Source organism: Elephas maximus, chromosome 25, assembly GCF_024166365.1.
Source record: "Elephas maximus indicus isolate mEleMax1 chromosome 25, mEleMax1 primary haplotype, whole genome shotgun sequence".
Lineage (NCBI taxonomy): Eukaryota > Metazoa > Chordata > Mammalia > Proboscidea > Elephantidae > Elephas > Elephas maximus.
In genome coordinates, this window is record NC_064843.1 from 27,917,369 (window position 1) to 27,932,969 (window position 15,601).

The 15,601-nt window shown below is 40.3% G+C and overlaps 1 protein-coding gene across 7 annotated transcripts in view; it reads left to right on the top strand.

Annotated features, from left to right (window-relative positions):
- Positions 1-15,601, top strand: part of CHD6 (chromodomain helicase DNA binding protein 6) — a 230,676-nt gene that overhangs the window by 92,187 nt on the left and 122,888 nt on the right. For all 7 annotated transcript variants that reach the window (XM_049869932.1, XM_049869935.1, XM_049869938.1 and 4 more), the window contains 2 exons: positions 1,096-1,243; positions 3,068-3,217. In XM_049869932.1, the coding sequence (XP_049725889.1) occupies positions 1,096-1,243; positions 3,068-3,217 (298 nt within the window). The remainder of the gene's footprint in view (positions 1-1,095; positions 1,244-3,067; positions 3,218-15,601) is intronic.

Consider the following 15,601-nt stretch of genomic DNA (forward strand, 5'->3'; position numbering starts at 1 on the left):
ACTCATTAAATATTTATTGAATACTTACTATGTAGAAGGAAACGATAGTACTCACTGTGAGGAATACAAAATGGAAATAAGTACATATTGCCCTCTAGGAACTTAGAGCCTGGTAGGAGAAATCAGAGAAGTCTAAGATATTCATCCATTTAACAGATGTTTACTGAGAATTGAGGCACTAGTGTCATAGTTAATGACTAACTTTGGTAAAAGGCCAAAGTAGGGATACCTTAAGCAAAGCGCAGTTGAAGTGCCTTGGGAGAATAGAAGAGAGAGATTTTACTGTCTGTGAGAGTCAGGAAAGGCTTTTTAGAGATATTGCATCTTAGCAGGGCCTTGCATGGTAGATGGACTTTGCCCATGTCTACCTTTCAGGAAGCATTCATGTTACTGCCTTGGGCTGTGGCTATAGGTGGACCATAGCATCTTCATGATTATAAGCTCCTCAAGGGCAGGCACAGTTTCTGCCATGTTTGGGTTCCTAGTGTTCACACCAGGTCTTAGACATAGACTGTACTCAATAAAGAATGATGATAGATTAGGGAGATATTTCTTCGTGTGTAACTTAAGGAAACCCTGGTGGCATAGCGGTTAAGAGCTAAGGCTGGTAACCAAAAGGTCAGCAGTTCGAATCCACCAGGTGCCTCTCGGAAACCCTCTGTGGTAGTTCTACGTGGTCCAGTAATCACTTTGAGTCAGAATCGACTCAATGGCAGTGGGTTTTTTGGCTTCACATAACTTAAATGAAGATTGTATTTGATAATCCTTAATATCTGTGAAGCCATTATATTTTCCACAGAAGAGATTTATTACATGAACTAAAAGTTATGTTTTTGCAGATGTTCATATTATATTATTTCTCATTCTGTTAATCATAGCCATATTAGTCATGATAAAAGATATAATAGAGTGAATTCTGAATCAGTTCATATGGATATTTATTCCTATATTTTGGGGAAGAAACTTGTAGGTTCTCCATTAAAGCCTGCCCTAGTCCTAGAACTCTAGAGTGTGTGGTTTCATGACTTTGATCACATGAGAAATCTTAGTTTTTAAAACTGCTCAAGAGGTTTAATTCTGAATTTCTCCTTGTAGCAAGGAGCAAGGACCAACCCCAGTGGAGAAAAAGAAGAAAGGAAAAAGGAAAAGTGAAACCACGGTGGAGAGTTTAGAGCTGGATCAGGGCCTGCCGAACTCATCCTTGCGGAGTCCTGAGGAGTCCACTGAGTCTGCAGACAGCCAGGTACACCTTTGCTCGGGAGCCCTGGTGAAGATTACAGCTGTTCCATGGGATCTTGCTGACACTGACCCAGTTGCTACTCTGTGCCTGTCTCTAGCCTACTGTCTTGCACAGACCTGGGCTGGGCTTTTACTGTCTTGGTGGGTGAGCAAGTAGACCACAGGTTTTTTTTTTTCCCCTAGCATACTGATCCTATACTAATAATTGCCCAGTTTTTTAGAGTGTTTGCTTTCTTTTTGGAAAGTAGCATGATATTAGACTGCAGAGGGAGCTGATGTGGGAAATGGAGTTTTGAGCCAGGCAGATATGGTTCAGAGTCTATTTCACCATGTAGGTAATGTATTCAGGGCTCAAGAGTGCTGGGCCAGTCTGTACGAGGACATTTTCATAATCCCAGATGCTGGGAATGCCAGAGATGTATTCATTATGCCAGAACAGGAAGGTTTGGGCAAACATGGAAACAAGAAATTACCCACTTAAATCTGATTCCTAAAACATGCCAAGGTATACCCATGACATTGGCAGGAATTTTCTCCCTGATTTCAGGCAACCTCTCCTGGACATGAATTCTAATATTTGAAAGAGCTGTTTCCTCTGATATCCTTAGCAGCCTATCTGAGCCTTGCTGCTTCAAGGGGACCTTTTAAAATTAGATTGACTTACTATATCTTCAAAGATCCTGTGCACCCTCATACGTTTCTGGATGATCTTCATTGTAGGAAGGTGTCAACTCCTAATGTCTTAAGTGGTAATAAGTAGTAGTATCTGGGGCATCAGGGCAGAGACTCCCGCACTGCCTAGAAACTGGGTCTCTTGGCTGTTAGGTATCAAGTTTGACAGAGGAGCAAGCACGTCAGGTTGATGGGAGTTGGCATTGCATTAAGTGTTTGCAGGATGGTGACCTGTGTAACCTGTATGGTGGGGAAGGCATTGGGGGAGAGGTTTTTATCTGCAATTCCTAACTTAAATGTCACAAAAGTGATAGTGAAGAAACAGGGAACAGAGAGAGGAGACCCTGGAGGTTTCTTCAGAAGAGAAGGAAAGTGGGGTTTTGCTTTTGTATTTGTTTTTTAAGGTTTAAGTATTTGAAAGTGAGCCAGCTGGTGAATGATTCTCTGAAGTCTTTCTGTGCTTGGATATGATGAGTACATAGAGACAAACCGGGTGGTTTTCTGTTTGAGGAAAGCTGCCGAGCTGTTTTGTTTTTGAATGTTCACTCTCTAAAAGGTCAGAAGCTACTTAATTATAGATAAGTCCTTAGATGGTGACTCACAAGCCTTGTTTGTCACACTTGGGATGTCTCCTTGTGTTTTAAGGGGTGTTATGAGAGTCTCAAAGTAAGCCCTAATTAGTATTGGTTTTTTAAACTACTTAGGAGTATGTGGTATGGTGAATTCAAGGAAATGTAAAACAAAACATAACAAAATACTGTCATATTGTCAAAATCTGAGCTTCCAGCTAGAGCTAAAAGGGATCTCAGAGATGATGGTGTTCACCCCTACCCCAGTTTTACTGAATGGAAACTTATTCCAAAAAGGAGAAAAAAGTCACTTCCACTGATCAATAAAACGCGCCTCACTGAATTGTGTGACTGCACCTTCTCAGTGGATCCTAGCAATTTGGAGAGTAGACTTTCATTCCCTCCCTCAGCTAGATCCCATTTCGAGTTAATTTAGCTCTTAAAAGAGTTGTGTTTAAGGAAGATTTCTTTTGTAAAGTGAGAAAGCTCTTCTCTGCATGTTAGTAAGTGGAGATGAGAATATTCATGAACAAGCTTTGCCTTTGACTCACAGAGCTCCTCTCTGATGGGCTATGTTTGCCCTGCAGAAACGACGCTCGGGACGGCAAGTGAAGCGCAGAAAATACAACGAGGATCTGGACTTCAAAGTGGTGGATGATGACGGGGAAACAATCGCTGTTCTTGGAGCTGGCCGAACATCCGCCCTCTCGGCTTCTACACTGGCTTGGCAGGCAGAGGTATGCCTTTGGTTGAGGGTGCTGACCGTGGCTTGGCAGTCGTTTTGGCCTACTTGACTGAGTTATGTGGCTTTTTGCTGAAGCATAAATTAGATAATTTTAAGTGCTTCTTATAACCTTCTAGTGGCTTCCTGTTAAAATCAGAGTAAAATTAAGACTCCTTTCTGTGGCCAGCAGTACCCTCCACAATCACGCTGTCCTATCTCATCAAATCTATTACTCATATTACTCTCTAGCCACAGCCACAGTAGCCATCTTTAATGCCTTGAACTAACAGTTCTTTCCCACCTGCAGGCCTTCGCTTATGTTGTTCCTTCTGCCTAAAATGCTTTTTACCACACGCTTTACATTACTGGATCACCATTGTTTCAGTTTCATCTAAAGTGTTATCTCCTCAGAGAGAGCTTTCCTGACTCTCCTGAAGTAGACCCCTGCCTCTCATACCAGTGATTGGTAAATGCAGCCCTAGAAGTATGTGCTAGAATACAGTGGCTACACAGAAGGAGGAGTGGTCAGGAAGGGGGGAAGTCAGGGACATCAGAGGACAAGGATTTAGGAGGGGCATTTCTGACATGAACTAAGGCCCCAGAGCCTGAACGGTACTACAGGTTGTGGTATGGCAAATAGCTGAGCATGGCTGGACTACGGGGTCTTATTTGATCTCCTACCTCGTGGTGGTGGAGGATAAGGGCAGAGTGGTAGGAAGAGTCCGATTCTGCAGGACCTTGGATACTGGCTAAGATATTTGGCCTTTGTACTGTAGATTGAATGATGGATAGATGGGTTCAAGCAGAGAAGCAGGATGGCTGTATCTACATTATAGGAATTTCCATTGGCAGCATTTCCATTGGCAGCAGTGTCAAGGAGGAAGAGGAATAGCTTTAGGACCTTATACACAGATACTAGAAGGGAAGAGGGTAAATGTTGAAAAGGTGGAGGTCTGTGCCAAGGAGCTTATAGAGAAGAAATTGCAAGCAAAAGAAGCAGCAGGCTGTGTGTGTGGGAGGGCCGTTGTTGCCAACAGCACATTCTGGAACACAGGCTGTCTGTTTTCACAGAGTTACCATCACTGACTTGGCAGAATTCATGCTCTCTATGTGAGCGGCAGCCGCACAAATACCTCTCCTCCCTCCTGGATGCTAGTGTGTCTTACTGTAGCCGATAATACTTTATCTTCTTAAACCAACTTTCCTCCAGCTTAATAATTTCACATATCCTTTCACGCTCTGCTTGCATGGGAAGTAAGTAGGAGCAGGGGTTATTGTTCCCATTTTAACAATCAGGAAACTAAGGTAGAGAACAATCCAGGTCAGAGTTACATAGCAGCAGTAATCAGTGACTAGCCCAGAAGAGTTGGTTTCATGTCTCCCTGCTCAGGATTATCCAACTAATGACTGTAACACTTAATAGGAATAATAATTTGATGTATTGTCATTGCAGTACTTTTCAAGCAAATAGTTAAGAATAGTTCTTGCAAGACTGCCATGAGGTGATAGGATTATGTTGCTTTAATAATGGATTTTGCTTCCTTGGGGATTTTATGGCTGGTTTGGTAGTTAAAACACTATAAGCGATTTTGTTTTCTCCTACTAGTCATTTAGCCTAAAACATTAACCATATTTCTATTGTTATTATGACTTCTCCCCTAGTACCTGAAGGGCCGCATTAGCTGATCCTGACAAAAAATAGTTTTATGTATCTTAATAAGGCTTTGCCCCTCCCGTAAAGGTACAATAAAGAAAAGGTTTGTATATGGTGTAACCTAAGATGGGATCTGAATTTACATTAATCATGCCTCAAGATTTTTTACTGAATTTAAGAAAGTAGGAGGCCTGATAGGTGGGTTTGGCCTGGATGTTCATAGAGGCAGCCATAGTTCTGGCCTCCATGCTAAAAGCCTGGCCCACCTGCAGGGCTGGCAGGTAGTCTGTGACGGGACTGGAGAGATGGGCTTCTTGAGCAGTTTTCACATTAGTGCTCCAGGGAACCCTAGCTGCTGCAAAACCAAAACAGCTCCACTTGCATCCATTTTATGTTTTGGATTTCCTGCTGAGGTTTGAACAAAGATTTTGGCTAAAGCAAAGCTTGAAAACCGTAGATCTCATCTAGCATTCAAGGCAATACAGTGGCACAGAAAATCAGTTGAAGAAGAAACTTTTTCATATGTCCTTCTCCTGAGGCCCTTTGGCTAGGCTGGGTCTGCCTTCCTGATTGTATTAGCTTGGGGCAGAGAGGGGTGTGGAGTCGCCATCAGAAAGACCCCGCCGCCACCCCTCTGCACATCTGTGTGGTGTCTTTTCAGCATGCTCAGCCCGATTCTGTGACTGCCGGCCCCTGTCCCAGCCCCAGATTGCAACCTCAGCATTGGTTACCTAGTGGTGAGTTGCTAAAAACATCTTTACACACAATTTATTCTAAAACAAGACTGGCATATTAGTACAGACCTGCTCTTAGAATCCAGAGGACAGTCCCGAGACCTGACTTGGGATGAAATTCAGGGTCAAAAAATAGGTTTCCATCCTAACTGACTCTTGCTTCCATATGTTTCTCAGACTGATATTGGTACCTGGAACACAGACAGCCTTTCACAGTTCTGTGGTGTATTCACAATGTATAGACTTTTACCAGGCTGTCTCAGTTAATGCCTTCTACAATTTGGATTACCTGTATAATTTTGCCCTGGGAACAAAAAGACTTTAAATGAGACTTCAACTCCTGTGCCTTGTTCTGTGCCTTTGCACACAGTATCCTCTTCTTTGGTCTTTTCCTCTGCTTGGCGCACAGAGCCCAGTTGTTACTTCCTCCAGGAAGCTCTGTACTCCCCCAGAATTGGGGATTAGTGCCCCTCCTGTGTGCTCCCATAGCACTCAAATACATTAACTTCGTCATTGTCCTTTAAACCTGCCTACTTTTTTGTTTCCTTCTTCTAATCCATAAGTTGTTTTAGGGTAGACGTGTATCTTTTTTTCTATGTATCTCTCAAGCATGACTTTGAGTTTCCATAATATCGTAAAATTTGCATTAACTCTCAGGAGCCATTTTAGATGAAATCTTAGTTATGGTACTTTTCACCCTCTGTTTCATAATGTTACTGTTGTCATATTTATTCCCAAAGTTGAGAGTTACTGGAACCCTTACACACTTCCACCAGTTGTTCACAGCCTGCAGCTATTCTCATTTGTTAGTGCCTCTGCCAACTTTTTTTTTTTTTAACATTGTGTTTTAAGTGAAAGTTTACAAAGCAAGCTAGTTTCCCGTTCAGCAATTTATTCACAGTGTGTTCTGTGACATTGTTTACTATCCCAGCAGTGTATCAGCACTCTCCCCATTTCTACCCTGGCCTCCCTGTTTCCATCCCTCCAGTTTCCTTGCCCGTCCTTGCCTTCTCATCTTTGCTTTTGGGCAAATGTTGCCCATTTTGTCTCGTGTAGTTGATTGTATTGAGTGTTCTAAGGAACACGTTCCTCATAGGTGTTATTGTTTATTTTATAGGCCAGTTCATTATTTGGCTGAAAGGTGACCTCCAGGAGTGGCTTCTGTTCCAGGTTAAAAGGGTGTCTTAGGGCAATAGTCTTAGGGGTTCCTCCAGTCTTTATCAGTCCAGTAAGTCTGGTCTTTTTTGTGAATTTGAGTTTGGTTCTACATTTTTCTCACATTCTAACCAGGACCTTTTATTGTGTCCCTGGTCAGAGTGGTCATTAGTGGCAGCTGTACACTGTCTAATTCTCCTGGTCTCAGGCTGTAGGAGGCTGTGTTTTGTGTGGGCCGTTAGTCCTATGCACTAATTGCTTCCTTAAGTCTTTGGTTTCCTTCACCCTCCTTTGCTCCATATGGGAAGAGACCAATAGTTGTATCTTAGGTGCCATACAGTTTTGAATATCATTCTTGATTGTTCTCTTAGGCAGAGTGTAAACTTTTGCAAAACAAGTATCACCTTTAAATTTATCATAGTTTTCACAGCAATACCTATCATAAAGGCTTGTACTTAATTGTTGTTTTAGTTATATAGTGCTGCTATAACAAAAATACCACAAGTAGGTGGCTTTAACAACAGAAATTTATTCTTTCACAGTTTAGGAGGCTAAAGTCCAAATTCAGGACACCAGCTGTAGAAGAGAAGGCTGTCTCTCTGTCCGTCGGCTCTGGGGGAAGGTCCTGTCTCTCTTTAGCTTCTATTCCTAAGTTATTTGGCAATCGTGTATTGTGTATCTTCCCCTCTGTGCTTGCTTGCTTGCTTGATCTGCTCTTTTATATCTCAAAATATAGTAATTTAAGACACACCCTAAAGTAATACTGCCTCATTAACATAACAAAGAAAATCCTTTCTCAAATGGAATTATAACCACAGGTATACCAAAACCAAACCTGTTGCTGTCCAGTTGATTCTGACTCATAGTGACTATAGAACAGAGTAGAACTGACCCATAGGGTTTCCAGTGAAAACCCAAACCAAACCCACTGCTGTCGAGTAGAGTCCGACTCATAGCGACCCTATAGGACAGAGTAGAACTGCCCGATAGAGGTTCCAAGGAGCGCCTGGTGGATTCGAACTGCCGACCTCTTGGTTAGCAGCTGTAGCACTTAACCACTACTCCACCACAGTTTCCAGGTTTCCAGTAGCCACTGGTGAATTCAAACCACCAACCTTTTGGTTAGCAGCTGAGCTCTTAACCACTGTGCCACCAGGATTCCAACCACAGGTATAGGGGTTAGGATTTATAACACATATATTTGGGCAACACCTTTTAATCCATAACATTCCACCCTTTGGTCCCTAAAAATATATGTCCTTCCCACATACAAAACACATTTGCCCCATCACATCATCCCAAAAGTCTTAAATCAACTCCAAGTCCAAAATCTCATCTTCTCAATCATCTAAATCAAATATGGGTGAGACATTAGGCATATTCCATCTTGGCGCAAAATTCCTCTTCATCTGTGAACCTGTGGAATCGAGAATACAAGTTTTCTGCTTCCCAGGTGCAGTGGTGGAACAGGCACGAGGTAGACATTTCCATTACGAATGGAAGCAATTGGAGAAAAGAAGGGATAATGGGTACCAAACAAGTCCAAAACCAAGCAGAACAGATCACATTAGCTCTCAAGGCTTGAGAATAATTCTCTGTTTTTCAGGACTAACTGGGTAATGGTCTCATCCTCCAGACACTGAATGTTGGTCATGCTATCTGGATTCTGGGTGGAGTCCCCTTGGCCCTGGGCTTCAACTCCACCTTCCAGATCTGCTGGTATGGCAGCTCTGCTGCCTTGGCTTTGGGTGGCCCTATTCTAGTCCATTTGAGGGGCAACCCCATCCCCTCAGTGCTGGCAGGTTCCGTTCTCCTGCCCCTGGGACATGGCAGTCCTGCCCCTTCAACTTTGAGCCCTGCCTTTCTGACTCACCTAAATGGCAGCCCCACATTCCAGAACCTAGTTGGTGGAGAGCTGACTCTTTAAGATCTAGGAGGCTGTGACTCCACCCTTTGAAACCGTGGCTGTCCTGCTTTCCGTACTCCTTCCAGCATTTCTGCTTATCTCTGAACTCCAAGAATGGTCCTTTTCTTGGAAGCCAACAGATGTTTGGAATCAAGTCGCTCCATTAGCCAGCTTCCTGCCTGTAGAATTCCAGGAGGCAGGCAGCTTTCCTTCATTTTGTATGATCTCTTTTCCTTTCAGTCTAAGCTGATGGGATTTTTGTTTTGCTGGATGAGTAGATCCATCAGTCACAGGCTTAATCTCTATAACAAAACATTGAGACATCAAGTCCTTGGTGAGAATTCTAGGGTGTGTGTCCTTAGTTTGTACAACAGAATTTTCCAGATCTTTAAGTTTTGGGTTCATTTTGCTCAGTTCATTTTTAAATCCATCTCTTTCTTCCCGCATTCTCCAGTAAGAGGCAAGGAGAAACTCTTGCTACCCTGTTAAGATCTTGCCTAGAAATTGCCTCAGCCAAGTATACAAGTTCATCATTTACAAGTTCTGCCTTTCCTCAGATTTTTGAACATAATTTATACAAGCTCTTTGCCACTGCTTAAAAAAAATCACCTTCCCTCCAGCGTACAATCATATGTTCATCGTTTCCTTTTAAAGTCTCATCAAAAGCACGCTTCACATCCCCATTTCCGGCAGCGTTCTGTTCATGACGATAGATGCTCTCCTCACGGCTCTCAGTTCTTTCTGAGCCCTCATCAGAGCCACCCTTACCTTCAAGGCGAAATAGACCTTACTCTGTGAATCACATCATAATTCCGTCCAGCCTTTACCCATTACCCAATTCCAAACCCACTTCCACTGTCTTAGATCTCCAGTGCTGCTATTACAGAAGTACTATGGATCGATGGCTTTAACAGACAAATTTATTTTCTCACAGTTCAGGAGGCTAAAGTCTGAGCACAGGATGCCAGTTCTAAGGGAAGGCTCCCTCTCTCTGTCCACTGTGGGGGAGGGTCCTTGTCCCTTTCTAGCTTCTATTTCTAGGTTCCTTGGCAATCATGTGTTGTGTGTGTTCCCCTCTGTTTGTGCTTGTTTGCTTAATCTTCTCCTTTCTATCCCAAAAGAGATTAAGACACACCCTAAACTAACATTGTCCCATTAATATAATAAAACCCATTCTCAAATGGGATTATAACTAGAGGTATGGGGGTTAGGATTTACAACACATATTTTGAGGGGAAACAATTCAACCCATAACAGTTATAATTATCATATACTTATTTAATGAATGAATAAACGTGCTTAGAATCCACCATGTAGAACAGGTATGATTTAACATAACTTCTAGAGTAGAAAGACAAGAAAGATATTTTTCTTCCCTCCTAGGCTCTTGTTTTCTCAGTTTTTTATGAGGGCATATTTTTCCTCTGGCATTCATCTATTTTCTCGCTTCACGCTGGCACTTGCACCAGCAGACAGACCACCTTTCCTAAAGTTACTCACTACTGTCTGGGTGTGTTACTTGGTGCAGGGGCATCAGTTCTAGACTTTCCTCATTAGGCTCGTACCCATTCAGCTGGGTGAATGCAGTTTTGACTCTTCCATTTCTTCATTGGCTACAACCACCAGGTCCCATACTGGTTTTCTTCAGATTCTTTCCTATATTTGTTTCCTCTGGGTTTCTGCTGCCACCATCTGTGCTGAGCCAATGTTCAAATTACTGCTGTAGGCACTTTTCTAATTCCCTGCTGTAAGTCTCTGTCCTCCCTACTCCATTACCAGATTAAATTTTCCCACAGTATTACTATCTTCTCAGTAATTTGCTCTAGAAATCTACAGTGGCTACTTCTTAAATTCTGTACTAGATCAAAACTGGATTTGAAAAAAAAAAAGTGTGGCCACACCCTACCTATTCATCCTCATTTATTTCCACTCCTCCTTCTGTATAATGTTTCTGCTTGAATAAGACAGGTTACTTAGTATTCCAACTGTGCACCATAGTTCCTGTACTTGGGTTCATTTATTCTTTTGGCTCATTTCTCCTTGCCTGCCTCATTGCTGTCCTCTTCTGTGGACCTTCAGCTTAGTCTCTGAAGTCCAGGCTGTTCTCACTCTTTCTGAACTCTCATTGGGCTCATAACTACTATTACACCAACTAGCATTTACCCTGGGACACTTCTAAGATAAATATGTTTATTTTGTCTTCCCTGAATGAATGTAAGCCCCTTTAGATTGGACATTATGTTTGAGGCTGCTTTTGTACCCTCCATAGCACTTGGCACATGTTCGTTGATTTAGAAAGCAGTTCTCTTCTTGCTAGACCCCCTTATGTGGGTTAGCTAAACGGAAGTAGATGAGGTGATTGCTTGAGGTTGGGGTGAGAGGTTGGGGTAAATAGGGTTGAAAACTTGAAACTTTTCCTAAAAAAAAAAAATTTTTTTTTAATTATATGAATCCTCTGACTTAAAAGTGAATGAGTTAAAATGGTCTTCTTTGAAGGATAATTTGAGAAAATTCCAAGCAGTTATGAACAGATGGCAGTTGTGGAAGTATCTTTGGCAAGCAGATTTAGTTTATATCTGTGTGTTTCTGTATACACTGCATGTTTATACACACATTATCATGCTTATATACAATCTCTGTTTGGAAAAGAAAGATCCTGGTCTTCCAGAGTTCCCTTCCTACTTTGATGTGTATTTTGAAAATGTTAACTTGCTTTTCCTGTTATTACAATAGAATAAAAAATTTTTTTATAGTATTTTGGGGATCATCATTGATTTTTTTTTTTAACATCAGTGTTCAGACCCATACTTCAACCAGTGTACGAAAATAAATTGAAATTTTGTTTCAAATTCCTTAATTTTTACTTGAAATTTTTCTATCATGAAGAGTGTTTTAAGCCCTTCATTCTTTTAATACTCAGAGTAAAGAGCTGTGCTTTCTTCATCCAAGTATTAAGATATTCTTGGATTTGATGTTGGTAAAATACTCTGAATAGCAATTACAATTTTACCATCAGACCGTCTTTATATGTTCTTCATATTAGGTAAGAATAGGAGAACATTTGAAGCAATTTAGTAAGGAAGAGAACAATGTTCCTTTCAGTGTATATATACAACACATAAATGCTTGCTTGCTAGTCAAGGGTACACATTTTAGCTTTGGTGGTAGGTAGGAAAGGTAGTCACCATTTATGAAAGCTGAATGCTAAAGAGCTCAGGAAGACTATATGTAAAAGAGGTAGAGATGAGGGTTTGGCTAGGAGATTGGAGTTTAGTTTTTGGACATTTTAAGTTTGAAATAGCTGTTAAATATTGAAGTGGAGATGTCAAATAACAATTATATACATGAGTATGGAGTGCTTCTGAGCTGAATGTATAAATTTGGGAGACATCAAAAATGTAGCAAGTACTTAAAACTATGAGACTGGTTGAGATCACCAAGAATATGAGTATAGATAGAAAAGAGAAGAGACTCAAAGCCATGCCCCCAGGGAACGCCAGTGATGAGGGTTAATGTCGGAGGATTTCCAGGTCCAGGTAAGGTATAGGTGGTCCTGGAGAGGCCAACACCGCACAAAATTTTAAAAGGACACATTGCAAAAATCATAGTTTTAAGCACATCATATAGCTGTGGAAGCAAGAAAATTAGATAAACTAAAATTCTAAACAGTGAAGAGCCATCCCTAGGTGAGCTGACCATTGCTGGCTCTTCTGTAGTAACATTCACCAAGCCTGGTCGTGTACTGAACATCAGGTTTGGCCCAAACTAAGAGACTATTCTCTTTGTCTGACCCTGCTGGTGATTGATTATTCAGGGCTGGTGAAATGATTGGAAACTAAAGGAATTCCCAACCCAGGGGGGAAATCTGAATTTTGCAGAATTCTAGGGTGGCACAAGAGGCTAGGGTCTTGACCAGAAAGGCGATTGAGATTTCACAGTCTCATGGTACTTAGAAGACAATGTCTCACTAAAAGAATGGAGCCTATCACAAACAACAAATTCTCACTTAAGATACTTGTCAGATTCTTAACCTGCTTGGATTTTTGGAATTGGAGGCTGAAGAGCTAAGCTTAAAACCTCCACAGGGCAGGTGTTTCATGGTTCAGGGGAAAAAGACATGCCAGTCTCTCAATCGGTGATATCATACATTCACATTCTAGGAATGTGATGAAACAAGAGGTGGACTAAATTTTTATCAGTAAGAGTCCAGATGATCCACATATTGGAGTTAGCAGAAAAGGACTTTAACATAACTATTATTAATATGTTAGAGAATAAGATGGACAAAACAAAATTTTAAATGAATCTGAAAGAGAATTAAATTAGCATTCGAGAACTAAAAAATATATATATATATAATTAAGAACCCAATGGTGTGTGTGTGTGTGTATATATATGTATATGTATATGTATATATATATATAATTAAGAACCCAATGGTTGGGTTTAAAAGCAGACTGTATACAAAAGATAAGATTAGTGAAGTTGGAGACAGATGAATAGAAAATTTCTAAACTGAAGCACAGAGAGAAAAAGAATGTATAGAATAGAGCAAGCAGAAAAGCATAACAGGCAAGTGGGATACAATTAAAAAGTCTAATGCATATCTGATTTAAGTCCTAAACATAAAGGAGAGATTAGAGCAGAAGCTATATTTGAAGATATAATGGACAAGAATTCCCATTAACTGATGAAAGGTACCAACCAATAGATTAAAAGTCAGGATACCCTCAAGCGAGAAAAATACAAAGAGAAACCATACCTAGGTGTGTCTTGGTTAAACTGTAGAAAGCCAAAGACTGAGAGAAACTCTTAAAAACTACTGTAGCAAAACTGACGGCTAATATTATATTAAATGGCAGAATATTGAATGTTTTCCCCCTGACTTTGGCTGTAAGAAAAAGATTCCACTATGACCATTTCTATTCAGCAATGTATTGGAGGTCCTGACCACTGTAATGAGATAAAAAGTTTAAAGATTGGAAAGGAAGAAGTAAAACTGTCACTATTTACCGATGACATGGTTGTGTATGTAGAAAATTCTACAGTCTACAAACAAGTCATTAGAATTAATGAATGTGAATTAAGCAAAGTTGTTGGATACAAGGACCATATACAAAAATTCATTGTATTTTTATAAACCAGTTAAAAAATTAGGAAAGGAATATTTTAAAATACTATGTATAATAGCATCAAAATATCAGAAACCCATGAATAATTGTCCAAAGATATGCAAGTCCTCTGTACTAAAAACATTGCTACAAGAAATTCAAGACCTAAATAAATGAAGTGAATACTGTGTATATAGATTCAATTTTGTTATGATGTCCGTAATTCAGCCCCAGTCAAAATCCAGCAGGGTTGGGTGTGAATGGGTGTGTAAATTGACAAACACATGCCAGAATTTATGTGGAAATGTAAAAGACCTAGAATAGCCAAGACAATCTTAAACTCAGAAGACATACCATATCAAGGCTTATTAGTGAAGCTACAGTAATTAAGACACAGTGATATTGTCATAAAAACCAAACCAAACCCATTGCTGTTGAGTTGATTTGGACTCAAAGTAATGCTAAAGGGCAGAGTAGAACTGCCCCATAGGTTTCCAAGGAGCAGCAGGTGGATTCGAACTGCTTTTTGGTTAGCAGCTGTAGCTCCTAACTAACTACTGCACCACCAGGGCTCCAGTATTACCAAAGGGATAGATAAATAGACCAGGAGAACAGAGTAGAGCCGCACTGTCCAATACCACAGCCACTAACTACATGCTGCTATTGAGCACATGAAATATGGCTAGTACAAGTTGAAATGTGCTGGAAGTATAAAGCACACACTGGATTTTCAAGACTTATATGAAAAAAAGGAATATAAAATATTTCATTAATTTTTTAATATTATTGACATAATATTTTGGATATGTTGGTTTAAATAAAGTGTATTATTAAAGTCAGTTTCATCTGTCCTTTTCTAATGTGGCTACTAGAAAATTTAAAGTTACAAATGTGCCTCACATTGTATTTCTGTTGGACAGTGCTTAGGTAGAGAATCCATAAATCATTTCATCTGATTTATAACAAAAGGGAAAAGGGTAGCTTTTCAATAAGTTATACTGAATCAGTTGAATATCCGCATGCCAAAAAATGAATCTTGATCTTTACCTGACACTAGCACCAGACACAGAAGTTAATTTGAAATACACCATAGGCTTAAAAAGAGGTAAAAACAATGAAGTTAAAAAATCAAAAACAGCAGAATATCTTAATGACCTTGGCATCAGCAAAGATCCTTAAACAAAACATTAAATTACTATACCAAAGCCAAATCTGTTGCCATGGAGTTGATTCCGACTCTCACAGCGACCTTGTAGGACAGAGCAGGACTGCCCCATAGGGTTTCCAAGGCTGGACATCTTTAGAGAAGCAGACTGCCACATCTTTCTCCTGTGGAGCCGCTGATGGGTTCGAACCGCAGACCTTTCAGTTAGTGACCGAGCGCTTAACCACTGCACCAGCAGGGCTCATTCTAAATTACTATACTTAAAAGATCTTCCGTTCATCAGAAGATATGTTGAAAGATTGAAAAGGCAAATCATAGACAGGTGGAAAACGTTGGCGATCTGATAGAGGGCTTTTATCCAGAATGTATAAAGAACTACTACAAATAAATTTTTAAAAAAAATTTTTTTTTTTTATAGGACACTAAAAATAGTAGGCAAATTTCTTGAATAGGAGTTTCACAAAAGAGGATACCTAAATGACCAAAGACGGTCAGCACGCTCCATTATGAGGGAAATATGCATTAACAAGATGACATTACACATCTACTAGAATAGCTTTTGACAATATCAATTTAGCTGGTACTCTCATACACCTCTGGTGAATGTGAAAATTGTTACAATCACCTTGGGAAAAAATGGACAATATCTGTTAAAACTAAACCTATACCTAC